Here is a 14,164-nt window from a genome sequence, read left to right on the forward strand (position 1 = left end):
CACCATCTATTCTTTAAGATGAGTGAGTACTTTAATTTGTTATAATTGTAAAGTTCTTAATAATTTCTCTTGTTCACTTTTATCTTATTACAAATGATGAACAAATCTACTTTTATCTCATTTAATTTGAACACTATTAATTAAAATGTTCTTGCTGCACATGGCCACACCCTTTACCAATATTAAGTTTAGTTGAAACTTGTATTTTTTGCTCTATCAGAGCATGCGCAATGCGAACATATTCGAACGCTTGGCTCGACTCAGTTATTGATTTGCGTAGCTTTACCCGGGCCGTGCACGCTTCGTTCTCTAATAATTAAAAATCAATATGATCTTCTCCTGAGGGCAGGGAGGGGCGGAGCAGACTAACCCCCCCCCCCTCCTTATGCTTTATGCTGAGCATGCGCAATGCTTGCTCGTTGTCTCAGTTAGTCGCCAATGATTAGTACCATGCCCAGCCTCCTCCGGACAACACCTCTCTACAATCTGCTCTTCCAAATATTTTATCTTGTTGGTTATCATGATGAGTGAGTACCATAATTTGTTTTATTATGAAAACCATTCTAATTAATTTATCTAGTGATTTTTATTACATTCATAGCGCGGCAATAATAATTTTGGATAAATTATTTCCAGTAATTTTTATGCCATTTCAATTTGTACACATTAATTCCAATGTTCTTGTCGCGTATTGCCACACCCTTTATCAAGTTTGTAGCCATTTGTTATTTTTATGCTCCATCTGAGCATGCTCTATGAACGTATCTCATTTGAATGCTTTTCTCGACTCAGTTATTGATTTGCGTAGCTTTACCCGGGCCGTGTTCGCTTCGTTCTGTAGTAATTAAAAATCAATATGATCATCTCCTGAGGGCAGGTTGGGGCGGAGCAGACTAACTCCCCCCACCTTATGCTTTATGCTGAGCATGCGCAATGCTTGCTCGTTGTCTTAGTTAGTCGCCAATGATTAGTACCACGCCCAGCCTCCTCCGGACGACACCTCTCTACAATCTACTCTTCCAATTTTATTTGATCTTGACTCTGATATAATGAGTGAGTACTTTACATTTAATCTTGTATAGTGAACTCAAGAAGTCACTCAGTTATTGATTTGCGTAGCTTTACCCGGGCCGTGTTCGCTTCGTCCTCTAATAATTAAAAATCAATACGATCTTCTCCTGAGGGCAGGGTGGGGCGGAGCATACTAACCCCCCCCCCCCCTCCTTATGCTTTATGCTGAGCATGCGTAATGCTCGCTCTTAGGCGTGGCCAGCCGCCATTGCTCATAAGTGATCATTACTGCATCCAGCCTCCTTCGGGCAACATCTTACTAGATTCTGCTCTTCAAAAGTTATTTTTTTTACTCTGCTATGATGAGTAAGTACTTTTGATCTTATATTTCATACTTTTAAACCAATTCTCTTTTATTTTACTCCACCTCGCGCAATAATTATTACAATTATTTTGTTGTATGTGGGACACGCCCTTAGCCGATCAGTTGTTCGCTTTGTTCTTTACAAATGAATTATTTTTTTCTGATGAGTGGATGGGTCGTTCCTAATGTGAACTCCCACCCTTTTTAAGGATGCTTATTCAGTACGCGCAATGCTTATGTGGATTCAATTCGATTGCCTCCATTTGTAAACCATGATCATTACTACGTTCATCATCCCTGACTGCCACGTCTACACCATCTATTCTTTAAGATGTGTGAGTACTTTAATTTGTTATAATTGTAAACTTCTTATTAATTTCTCAAGTTTCCTTTTATCTTATTGCAAATGATGAATAAATCTACTTTAATCTCATTTAATTTGAACATTATCAATTACAATGTTCTTGCTGCAAATGGCCACACCCTTTACCAATATTAACTTTAGTTGAAACTTGTATTTTTTGCTCTATCAGAGCATGCGCAATGCGAACATATTCGAACGCTTTGCTCGACTCAGTTATTGATTTGCGTAGCTTTACCCGGGCCGTGTTCGCTTCGTCCTCTAATAATTAAAAATCAATATGATCTTTTCCTGAGGGCTGGGTGGGGCGGAGCAGACTAACCCTCCCCCCTCCTTATCCTTTATACTGAGCATGCGCAATGCTTGCTCGTTGTCTCAGTTAGTCGCCAATGCCTTCTCCGGACAACACCTCTCTACAATCTGCTCTTCCAAATATTTTATTTTGTTGGTTATCATGATGAGTGAGTACCATAATTTGTTTTATTATGAAAACCATTCTAATTAATTTATCTAGTGATTTTTATTATATTCATAGCGCTCAATAATAATTTTGGATAAATTATTTCCAGCAATTTTAATGACATTTCAATTTGTACACGATTAATTCCAATGTTCTTGTCGCGTATTGCCACACCCTTTATCAAGTTTGTAGCCATTTGTTATTTTTATGCTCGATCTGAGCATGCTCAATGAACGTATCTCATTTGAATGATTTTCTCGACTCAGTTATTGATTTGCGTAGTTTTACCCGGGCCGTGTTCGCTTCGTTCTCTAATAATTAAAAATCAGTATGATCTTCTCCTGGAACAGGGTGGGGCGGAGCAGACTAACCCCCCCCCCTCCTTATGCTTTATACTGAGCATGCGCAATGCTTGCTCGTTGTCTCAGTTAGTCGGCAATGATTAGTACCACGCCCAGCCTCCTCCGGACAACACCTCTCTACAATCTGCTCTTCAAATTTTTATTCCATCTTGACTCTGATATAATGAGTGAGTACTTTATATTTAATCTTGTATAGTGAACTCAAGAAGTGACTCAGTTATTGATTTGCGTAGCTTTACCCGGGCCGTGTTCGCTTCGTTCTCTAATAATTAAAAATCAGTATGATCTTCTCCTGAGGGCAGGGTGGGGCGGAGCAGACTAACCCCCCCCCCTCCTTGTGCTTTATGCTGAGCATGCGCAATGCTTGCTCGTTGTCTCAGTTAGTCGCCAATGATTAGTACCACGCCCAGCCTCCTCCGAACGACATCTCTCTACAATCTGCTCTTCCAAATATTTTATCTCGTTGGTTATCATGATGAGTGAGTACCATAATTTGTTTTATTATGAAAACCATTCTAATTAATTTATCTAGTGATTTTTATTATATTCATAGCGCGCAATAATAATTTAGGATAAATTATTTCCAGCAATTTTAATGACATTTCAATTTGTACACGATTAAGTCCAATGTTCTTGTCGCGTATTGCCACACCTTTATCAAGTTTGTAGCCATTGCTTATTTTTATGCTCGATCTGAGCATGCTCAATGAACATATCTCATTTGAAAGCTTTTCTCGACTCAGTTATTGATTTGCGTAGCTTTACCCGGGCCGTGTTCGCTTCGTCCTCTAATAATTAAAAATCAATATGATCTTCTCCTGAGGGCAGGGTGGGGCAGAGCAGACTAACCCTCCCCCCCCCCCTTATGCTTTATGCTGAGCATGCGCAATTCTTGCTTGTTGTCTCAGTTAGTCGCCAATGATTAGTACCACGCCCAGCCTCCTCCGAACGACACCTCTCTACAATCTTCTCTTCAAATTTTATTCCATCTCGACTGTGATATGATGAGTGAGTACCTTACATTTAATCTTGTACAGTGAAAACAGTTTTAAGATATTTCTCTTGTTCATTTTTATCTTATTCCACCTCGCGCAATAATTGTTACAACTATTTTATTGTATACGGACACGCCCTTCACAGATTTGTTGATCACTGTTCTCTACAAATCAATAAAATTTCCTTTAAATGGGTGGGGCTCGAGAACCGGAGGTGGTTCTTTTAGGATGCTCGCTGAGCATGCGCAATGGGCATATGGATACTATTCGACTCTCTTTTGCAAAACATGATCATTGCCGTATCCTGCATCCACCAGTCGCCACGTATCTACAATCTGGCCTTCCAAATATTTTATCTCGTTTGTTATCATGATAAGTGAGTACCATAATTTGTTTTTATTATGAAAACCATTCTAATTAATCTATCTACTAATTTTTTTTTCGTATTCTTATGGTGCGATAATCATTTGCACTGTATTAATTACAATATTCTTGTCGCGTATTGCCACACCCTTTAACAACTTTGTAGCTATTTGTTATTTTAAAGCTCGATCTGAACATGCGCAATAAAGAGCTCGTTTAAAAGCTTTTCTCGATTCAGTTATTGATTTGGGCCGTGTTCGCTTTGCAAATTTAAAAATTAATATGATCTACCCCTGGAGGTAGGAAAAAAGGCGGACGAGATAAATTTCCCCCTCCCCCTCCCCCATTAAGCTTTACGCTGAGCATGCGCAATGCTCGCTCTTAAGCGTGGCTAGTCGCCAATGCTCAGATACATAATCAATACTGCGTCCAGCTTCCTCCGGGCGACACCTCTCTACAAACTGCTCTTCTAAAGATATTTTATTTTGACTTTGCAATGATGAGTGAGTTTTTTTAAATTTATTGACATTGAATAATATTTCAAATTATTTCTCCAGTGTTAACTTATTTCTTTTTTATATTATTTTTATTTGTGGAATATTCACTTATATGATCTTGCTGGACCTGGCCTCGCTCTGTTCCTGTATTGTGTTTAGTTAGGACTTTGTAGCCGTTTATTATTTTTATGGTCTATCTGAGCATGCTCAATGCAAGCTCATTTGAACGTTGTGCTTAATTCAGTTAGTGATTTGTCTAGCTTTACCCGGGCCATGTTCGCTTCATTCTCTAATAATTAAAAATCAATATGATCTTCTCTTGAGGGCAGGGTGGGGCGGAGCATACTAACCCCCCCCCCCCCTCCTTATGCTTTGTGCTGAGCATGCGCAATGCTCGCTCTTAGGCGTGGCCAGTCGCCATTGCTCAGATAAGTGATCATTACTGCATCCAGCTTCCTCCGAGTAACACCTTACTACATTCCGCTCTTCAAAAGTTATTTTTTTGACTCTGCTATGATGAGTAAGTACTTTTGATCTTATATTTCATAGTTTTAAACCAATTCTCTTTTATTTTACTCCACCTCGCGCAATAATTATTACAATTATTTTGTTGTATGTAGGACACGCCCTTAGCCGATCAGTTGTTCGCTTTGTTCTTTTCAAATGAATTATATTTTTTTTCTGATGAGTGGATGGGTCGTTCCTAATGTGAACCCCCACCCTTTTTAGGATGCTTATTCAGATTCAATTCGATTCCCTCCATTTGTAAACCATGATCATTACTACGTTTATCATCCCTCACTGCCACGTCTACACCATTTGTTCTTTAAAATGAGTATTTTAATTTTTTTATAATTGTTAAGTTCTTAATAATTTCTCTAGTTCACTTTTATCTTATTGCAAATGATGAATAAATCTACTTTTATCTCATTTAATTTGAACATTATTAATTACAATGTTCTTGCTGCACATGGCCACAGCCTTTACCAATATTAAGTTTAGTTGAAACTTGTATTTTTTGCTCTACCAGAGCATGCGCAATGCGAACATATTCGAACGCTTTGCTCGACTCAGTTATTGATTTGCGTAGCTTTACCCGGGCCGTGTTCGCTTCGTTCTCTAGTAATTAAAAATCAATATGATCTTCTCCTGAGGGCAGGGTGGGGCGGAGCAGACTAACCCCCCCCCCCTCCTTATGCTTTATGCTGAGCATGCGCAATGCTTGCTCGTTGTCTCAGTTAGTCGCCAATGATTAGTACCACGCCCAGCCTCCTCCGGACAACACCTCCCTACAATCTGCTCTTCCAAATATTTTATCTTGTTGGTTATCATGATGAGTGAGTACCATAATTTGTTTTATTATAAAAACCATTCTAATTAATTTATCTAGTGATTTTTATTATATTCATAGCGCGCAATAATAATTTTGGATAAATTATTTCTAGCAATTTTAATGACATTTCAATTTGTACACGATTAATTCCAGTGTTCTTGTAGCGTATTGCCACACCCTTTATCAAGTTTTTAGCCATTTGTTATTTTTATGCTCGGTCTGAGCATGCTTAGTGAACGTATCTCATTTGAATGCTTTTCTTGACTCAGTTATTGATTTGCGTAGCTTTACCCGGACCGTGTTCGCTTCGTTCTCTAGCAATTAAAAATCAATATGATCTTCTCCTGAGGACAAGGAGGGACGGAGCAGACTAACCCCCCCCCCCCTCCTTAGGTTTTATGCTTAGCATGCGCAATGCTCGCTCTTAGGCGTGGCCAGTCGCCATTGCTCAGATAAGTGATCATTACCGCGTCCAGCTTCCTCCGAGTAACACCTTACTACATTCTGCCCTTCAATAGTTATTTTTTTTACTCTCCGGTCGGCACCTTTCCATATTCTGCTCTTCGAAAGTAACTTTATCTTGGCTCTGCTATGATGAGTGAGTACTTTTGATTTATTTTGTATTCTGAAACCGGTTTCAAGTAAATTCTTAATTTAAATTGACACGCCCTTAGCTGATCAATTGTTCGTTTTGTTCTCTACAAATGAATAAATTTTCCTCTCATGAGTGGGTGGAGCGTTCCATATGAGAACCCACTCCCTTTTTAGGATGCTTTTTGAGCATGCGCAATGGTTCAAAGATTCGATTCTTGCCCTTTGAAAGCCACATCTACACAATTTGCCCTTCAAAATAATTCATTTTACCTTCGCTTTCATGAGCGAGTATTTCAATTATTATTCTACACAATATAAATCTGTAATTAATTTAGTGTGGATAAAAGCACTTTATCTCTGTGATATTTTTCTAGAATTACGTTTTCTTTTTAATTACAGCTTATATAGTTTTAATTTAAACCTTTTGTTATAATATTTTATTGTACCTTGACTTTTTTATTAAAATTTAGCTCTCCCCCCCCCTTCGTCCCCCCGTTTTTTTCGCTTATTTCTGCCACTCATTGCTAGCTTCTGTTGGTTGTTATTAACTCTTGTGTGTTTATTCTTTTCGTGCTGTGTAGAAGTGAATTTATTATAATCCACGCAGTATTGAAAATTATAGCAATAGCGTAGCGTAGTGCTTGTCGCACTGAGTTCTAGAAATCCGATCTGGTCTGAAACCCGCCGCGGCCTAGAACGGCGCTGTACGTAAACTGGGCCGTTGTTCATAAATTACTTTGGCTCGCCACGCTGCTCTATAGAAATTAATTCAATTTACTTCGTCCGAATGCACTTCGTTCTCTTTGTTTAAATATTAATCGATTTAATTAAACCAAAGTTATAATATTAATCGATTTAATTAAACCATAGTTGAGGTCGCGGGGAATCATTCGATGCGGGCAGCACATGACTGCTCATCATGGCGATCTTTGGAGGGGGGGGGGGGCTTTGCCTAGTAGTAGCTATCTATCAACTGCCTACTGAATACTGATTTTTTTTAAAATAAGTATATAGTGTTATATGTAAGTTGCTGCTTGAATAGCAGTGTTCGGATCTCTCAAGACTGTTTTTTTTTTACTTGTTCCCCTGATGGTAGTCAGGAACATTGCTGGATACACAAACAGTTTCCAAATTAAATTTGTGTGCAGACATATTTAACGAACCTAGCTCTGCTATTTAAAACTTTTTTTTAAGTATAATGTCATCAAAAAGTAAAGTGAAATTGGCATTAAAAACTCCCAAGCATTAGAAAGGCAAGTAATTATTTGTCCTAGGTTGGTGGACTATATAATATTTTCCAAGCATATGTTTGTCTAAAGATGGAATATCATTTGATTCAGGTCAAACAATTTCGAAGGATGTTTTGTGTATTAAAATCGTCAAGTCGATTGGTCGATTTCGTACTGTATTGGTTCTTCGCGACTTTTTTTGCCAAAAACTTGCATCGTTCTGCAACCACCGCATTTACCTGATTTAGATACGTGCACCTTCTGCCTATTCAGCAGACTAAAACTGCGAAAGCGCGGACGCTATTTCGACACGATCGAGGAAATAAAATACGAATCGAGTAAGGCTGTACCGAAAAAAGACTATTCTGACTATTTCGAGGACTGGAAAATGCGTTTTCAAAAGTGGGATTACTAGTAGTAGTGAGGTAGACGGGGATTATTTTGAAGAGGATGAAATTGATTTAGAAGTTTAAATAAAGAATTTACATTTTATAAACGACTTCACCTCACTTATTGATCACAGTATTACGTTCCAGCTTACATTGAATTAATTTTCTTTTTCACTTAATTACTTCGTCATCTTAGTATTTCCAGAATTTTATAAATCTTTGTATAATGTCTTTATTGCTAATCTGTTCGTTTATGTTAGTTATTTATCTAAATTTTTAATCCGGCTTTTTTTAATAGCCATAATTTTTAGGGATTTCTTGTTCCCCAAAATATTATTATGCCCCAGTCAGTCGTCAACAGCCCCTTTATATTTTAGCAATTGCTGTAACTCGTCTGAGGTTTTATGTATTAATTGAGCGTATGATTTTACTCCTAATTTAATGTAAATTTTAAAGCTATTAATAATGCAAGCGAAGTTGAGGTGGAAAGTAGGTTAAATATAGAATAGTCGTTGTCACCTCATTCACGAAACAGTCCACCCGAGATAAGTGGTCACGAAGCAATGTCTGTTGAATTGCAAAACCTTCAGGTAGGTGCTTCTGATATAAATCATTTATGAGGGTACTTCTGCATTGACAATCGCCGCCGCTTTTGAATTATGTAACCCTATATGTATTCGAATTCGAGAAGTTTCTACCTCGGATCAATTTACAGTTCTTAGCTCTGTCTGAGTGGGAGTAACATTTGTGAATTACCTTTAATTAAATTGCAATTTAACTGACAATAATTCTTAAACATATAAACGTTTGAATTGTTCTCTAAAACGCGCTAGAAAAGCAATCTCTCACTAGCCCGGACTGCCTTAACACATTCAATGCCATGTGGGGCCTATACGACCCACGCACATTACGTTTAGACCATTTGCAGTTCTCATTGAAAAACAAAGGATTCTTAAAAAAATTATTGTAGGCTCGAATATAGATAACTTCACATCTTAATAGCACGGCGCGAGGATAGACCGCGTGGCTATCCCTGACCGGGAGATACCGCGGTCCCCCGTTTAGCGCAGAGGGCGACCACCGGGGGAGGGGTTAGTGGGTAGGAATCCCACATACCCCTGTCTTCCCCCCAGAGGCAGGGCATCTTGAATACCGGAAGATTTCCCCCACCGAAAAAAAAAAAAGATAACTTCACATCACGTATGCGCGTACGCAATGTAAAACGACTTTTTTAATTTTTAAAGTGAAGGTCGAATACGCCCCAAGCGACCTGAAAGGAGGATCTTCAAAATTTTTGCTGTGGCACGGAACGCGTTAAATATTCCTTGTCATGGTTGCCATCCTGATGTATTTATAAAAGGTGTTCTTACATTTTACCAACCTAAGTAGGTTTCTGTTTACTGTTTCATTTAAATATTAATAGTCTATGTCCTATCACTATGTTTATGAAAGAACTTATAAATAACTAGCTGATCCCGCAAACATTGTTTTGCAAAAAAAAAATTATTCAACAAAAAAAAATAACGGTTTATCGTAGAGGGGTAAAAATTTAGGGTTGTATGTATTTTTGTATGCTGTATGATAAATAAATAAAAAGATAAAAATTTGTCAAAAAATTAAAAAAAAATTTTTAAGGGTGAACAACCCAACACTTAGGGATATGGAAAATAGATAGTAGCCGATTCTCAGACCTGCTGAATACGAATATAAAATTTGGTAAAAATCGGTCAAGCCGTTTCGGAGGAGTTCAAGTTCGAACACCGTGACACGAGAATTTTAGATATTAGATAAAGAAATAGATTCGTGTCTACCTTATTGTTTGAAGGTATATATGTGTATATAAACAAAGCCTGGGCTATCACGTTTACAGTGGACTAGTACTGTATTGCGTGCTATATCAGCGTACGCCAGGAGCCAGGTGCGATGTAATCAGAACAAAAGAGCTATCGGATCGTTTTGTCATTAATATAGGTTCAGATATCGGAAACCCAAATAGGCTATGATATGTAAGACGTGTCCGTATTGTTTTTAAGTGATTTACTAGAGTTGGTCTATGTGAACATGGCTTTCTATCTTATAAAGAGCATGGCTAAGTGACAATCTTTTTAACTTGCAAATAATAGCAAGCGATAGTCAAGTTTTGTAATAAAAGTTTGGTGAAGGAAATGTGACAATATTTAGTCAATATGTATATGTTATTATGTATATGTAAACGTATGTGTGTAGTTATAAATATACAGTAATACCCCGCTTTACGCAAGGGATACGTTCCAAAAACAATCGCGTTAACTGAAATTCGCGTAAACGAGGTTTATGATTAAACATAGTCAAAAATTATCACAAAAAAATACAAATCATTTTAATCAATCGCTTTAATTCTAGGAACACTATATGCAATACATACTCTTATTTTTTACGGAAGAATACATCTATTGTCTTTTGGGTAACGTTTTGTTGACGTTCTTGTAAAATACATTCATAACACCCAACACTGTTGGGGATTGGGATCCCGCGACCATAGAGAAGTTGATGACTACATTATATTTATATGCACTCTTTCGCGTAATTCGAGGCATTTGAGCGCGAAATTTGCAATTCGCGTTATAGTGAAACCGCGTATAACGGGGTCGCGTAAAGCGGGGTATTACTGTAATCAAAATAACAATGGTTAGCGCTAGTAATAAGGACCTTACTTTTATCTATATTTATAAACTAAACATCATTTTTATACTCAGTATTGCTTTTATAAACATCCATGTAAAAAAATACACAGTTACTTTATAATATGAGCAGTCGTAGCCATGTAGAGAACTGGGAGAAATGGCGATCATAGGTTCGATTCTCGGGATAGAATCTAATATAATATACACTAAGTGCATTTATTACATATAATTGCCACTGCTCAAAAACAAGTTTCCAAAGTATGGACAGCAACGCCCCCTGCGTACCAATATACCACACTGCGATCGCCAACGCGCCTGCCAAGCGTGGCGATTACTATATATCCCTGCGTAGATATCTATAATAATTACGCGTAAAATATTTGTAATTGATAATGACATTCTGGAAACGAAATTACGAGTAAGATTACCAAAAAAAAAACTGATTAAGTTTGTTACAGAGTTTTCTCAAATAAGAACAGACTTGGAAACTTCTTTATTAAAAGTGGAATGATGTCGAAAGGCTCAATTTGATATATTTTGTTAAATTGTCTCAATTAAGGCTCATTTGGGACATTTTGCCGTGAAGCAAGTGATTTATGTAAATTTTTTTAAAGTGGAAATATAAATATGAAATTTCTAGTCCTCTGAACCAGATTTCCATACGACTGAAAAATATTTACAAAAACATGTTTTTCGGTTAACTGCGCAGTATTATTCCGTTGTCCTTTACGATTGCGTTTCATTTCTTTACGTAGATTATATTCAAAATAAATTATTCATCTGATCCAGGGTAGACGGCGACGGGTGTCGTGCCTTGTTTATGCGAATATTTTTATCATAATAATGTACTTATGCGCATCTATTACCCACGTGCAGTTGGTACGAGAATTGTCACTTCGAAAGGTTGTTTTGGTGTACGATACCTTTAAACATGCCAATAACATGTTTACGAATTAAGAGATCTTTATTCTAATGACTATGTATATAACAAGAATGATCGTTTTGTTATGAACATATGCAGTGTGGTTTGGATGCTGTTTTTACGTGATCTGGCTCGAAGGCCTCCTTGTGTACGTTGTCCAAATTACAGCCTTCGTGAAGTCTACACGAATGAAGTTTAACACTTAGATATTTAAAAAAAAAAAAACTTCTAATTACAGAAATACATATTTATGATTAACGACTTTTATTTAATCAATAAATCTAGTATAAATTAATTTTTGAGACTCCTTTGGCAGTTTATATATTCAGTAGTCTACGCTGTCAGTTAATTAAAAATACGAGTATGTATATATTAAATTTTAATGTAAAATATCTTTATTTAATCAGATATTTTACGAATTTTGACTCGTATTGTTATGTCAATTATTTTAACATTACGAGGGCCAAACTGAAAGTTTTTAGAACTGGCAACTTAAAAGCATTATATTAAAAAAATAAGTTTAAATTTTGAAAATAGAACTCTTTACCAATAATATTGAGTATACATTTCATTCATTTGTCATTTGTTTTACGATTTGGCGGCAAATTGAAAATTGTCTGTGCACGTCAGAATGAATTTAAGCCGAGAAAATTTTCGTGCAATGATTTTTTATGACTTTCGATGTCATATAAGTCAACAAGAAAGTTATGATAGACTTCGATTGGCTTTTCACGATGAAGCCCCATCTCGTGCCACAGTTTACAACTGGTTTAATGAATTCAAACGTGGTCGAACTAATCTCACCGATGATTTGCGTGAGGGACGGCCTTCTACAGCGACGACTGAAGACAATATCAGTGTTGTGCGGCGTATGATAGAGACTGACAAAAGAGTGACCTATCAGCAGATTCGGACAAGTCTAGGCATAGGTATGAGTCAAGTGCACAAAATCCTCCATGAACATTTAGCAGTCAGGAAGCTTTGTGCCCGCTGGATACCGCATAATTTGACCGAGGCTCAAAAACTCCGCCGTGTTGATTGGTGCCGAGAAATGATCCAAAAATTTAACGGAGGTGACTCAAATGCTGTGTTCGACATACTAACGGGTGACGAAAGCTGGATTTACTGTTATGATCCGGAAACCAAAAGACAGTCTGCTCAGTGGGTGTTTCCTTCCGAAGAGTTGCCAACTAAAGTGAAGAGAGGTCGAAGTGTTGGAAAAAAGATGGTGGCCTCGTTCTTCGGAAAGACAGGTCATTACGCGACAGTTGTCTTAGAGGATCAGAAAACGGTTAATGCAGAGTGGTACACTAACAACTGTTTGCCACTTGTCTTGGAAAAAGTTCGAGAGAAACGACCTCGCAGCAGGATCCTCCTTCATCACGACAATGCCTCGTCGCACACCGCCAGGCAAACGATCGACTATTTGGCGACCTCAGACGTGGAATTACTGGGTCACCCGCCGAATAGCCCCGACCTCGCACCCTGCGATTTTTATTTATTCCCGAAAATAAAAGAAAAACTTCGAGAAAAACATTTTATGGACGCCGAAGAAGCAGTGGCTGCGTTTCAAAACGCCGTCGAAGAGACCCCTAAGGCCGAGTGGGCAAGGTGCTTTTCTCAATGGTTCCATCGAATGCAGCGATGTATTGATGTAAATGGACGCTATTTTGAAAAGTTATAATAAAACTAATAACTTGCTAGAATGCTTAGTTTTTGATTTTCTAAGAACTTTCAGTTTGACCCTCGTACATATAGTAAGTTACCACCGACTGGGCATGCTGTGATCTATTGAAAAGAGGCGACGAGAAATTCTGTTATTTTATTTAATCTTATAATGAACATTATAATATCAATCATGTAATTGAGTCAACAAACTTGACTCTTTTTAAATAAAACTTAAAAATGTTCCATGCGTACAATATGTAAATGAGTCATTTTTTTATAACTTGCTCCAGTGCCTAAATGGCATTTGCAGATACCTCGAGTGTGAGGGTGCAAGGCTAACACCTCTTTTTAAGGTAGCAAAGCTCAAAAGCTCGCTACGAAGCCTGGCCTAAGGCCGATACATACTACAATTTCACTGAATTGGGGCTCCATAAATGAGTCAACAAACCAAGTTCCACACATATCGATCAGCTATAAACTCTTGAATGTTACGATAAGATTTATTTAACAATATACTTTCAATTTTAGATTTAAGAAAAAAAACTAAGAAAAGAGGGTATGTGATATCTTGTGGGACTATGGTTTAACCTACCTTTACCTCGTAAGATTTTTATAGACTCTCATAAGTACTTTATATAACTTACGCGGAGTCCTTAATAAAATAAGATGTGGAACCGCAAATGGTGGATTAAAATGAACACCTTGGTCCGCAGGTGACCCACAAGACGTCGGGCAAGGTGATGGTGCTAAAGATGAACCAGCAGCGCGCCAACAGGCCAAACATGCTGCGCGAGGTCCAGCTTATGAACAAGCTCAAACACCCCAATATCCTCGGGTAAGTTTTATTATTTAAAATTGAGAACAATTAATTTATATCGTCAACGGTGTGTATTGCAGTACACTTTGGTGAATATTGTGTTTAATTCTTGTTGCTTGAAGAGGGTCGTCGGTTT

General features: G+C 37.6%; 1 protein-coding gene across 2 annotated transcripts in view; it reads left to right on the plus strand.

The window, feature by feature from the left end:
* cdi (center divider) overlaps positions 1 to 14,164 on the plus strand; it is a 180,237-nt gene that overhangs the window by 146,683 nt on the left and 19,390 nt on the right. The window contains exons 1-2 of one of the 2 annotated variants that reach the window (XM_068774259.1): positions 2,672 to 2,725; positions 13,925 to 14,046. In XM_068774259.1, the coding sequence (XP_068630360.1) occupies positions 13,952 to 14,046 (95 nt within the window). In that variant the 5' untranslated portion in view covers positions 2,672 to 2,725; positions 13,925 to 13,951. Of the gene's footprint in view, positions 1 to 2,671; positions 2,726 to 13,924; positions 14,047 to 14,164 lie in introns of those variants that run through there. The other variant, XM_068774258.1, reaches the window with a different exon arrangement.

This window comes from Battus philenor, unplaced genomic scaffold (assembly GCF_028537555.1).
Source record: "Battus philenor isolate CCGP_79_NKW_IND1 unplaced genomic scaffold, ilBatPhil1.0.hap1 SCAF_7, whole genome shotgun sequence".
NCBI classification, from domain to species: domain Eukaryota; kingdom Metazoa; phylum Arthropoda; class Insecta; order Lepidoptera; family Papilionidae; genus Battus; species Battus philenor.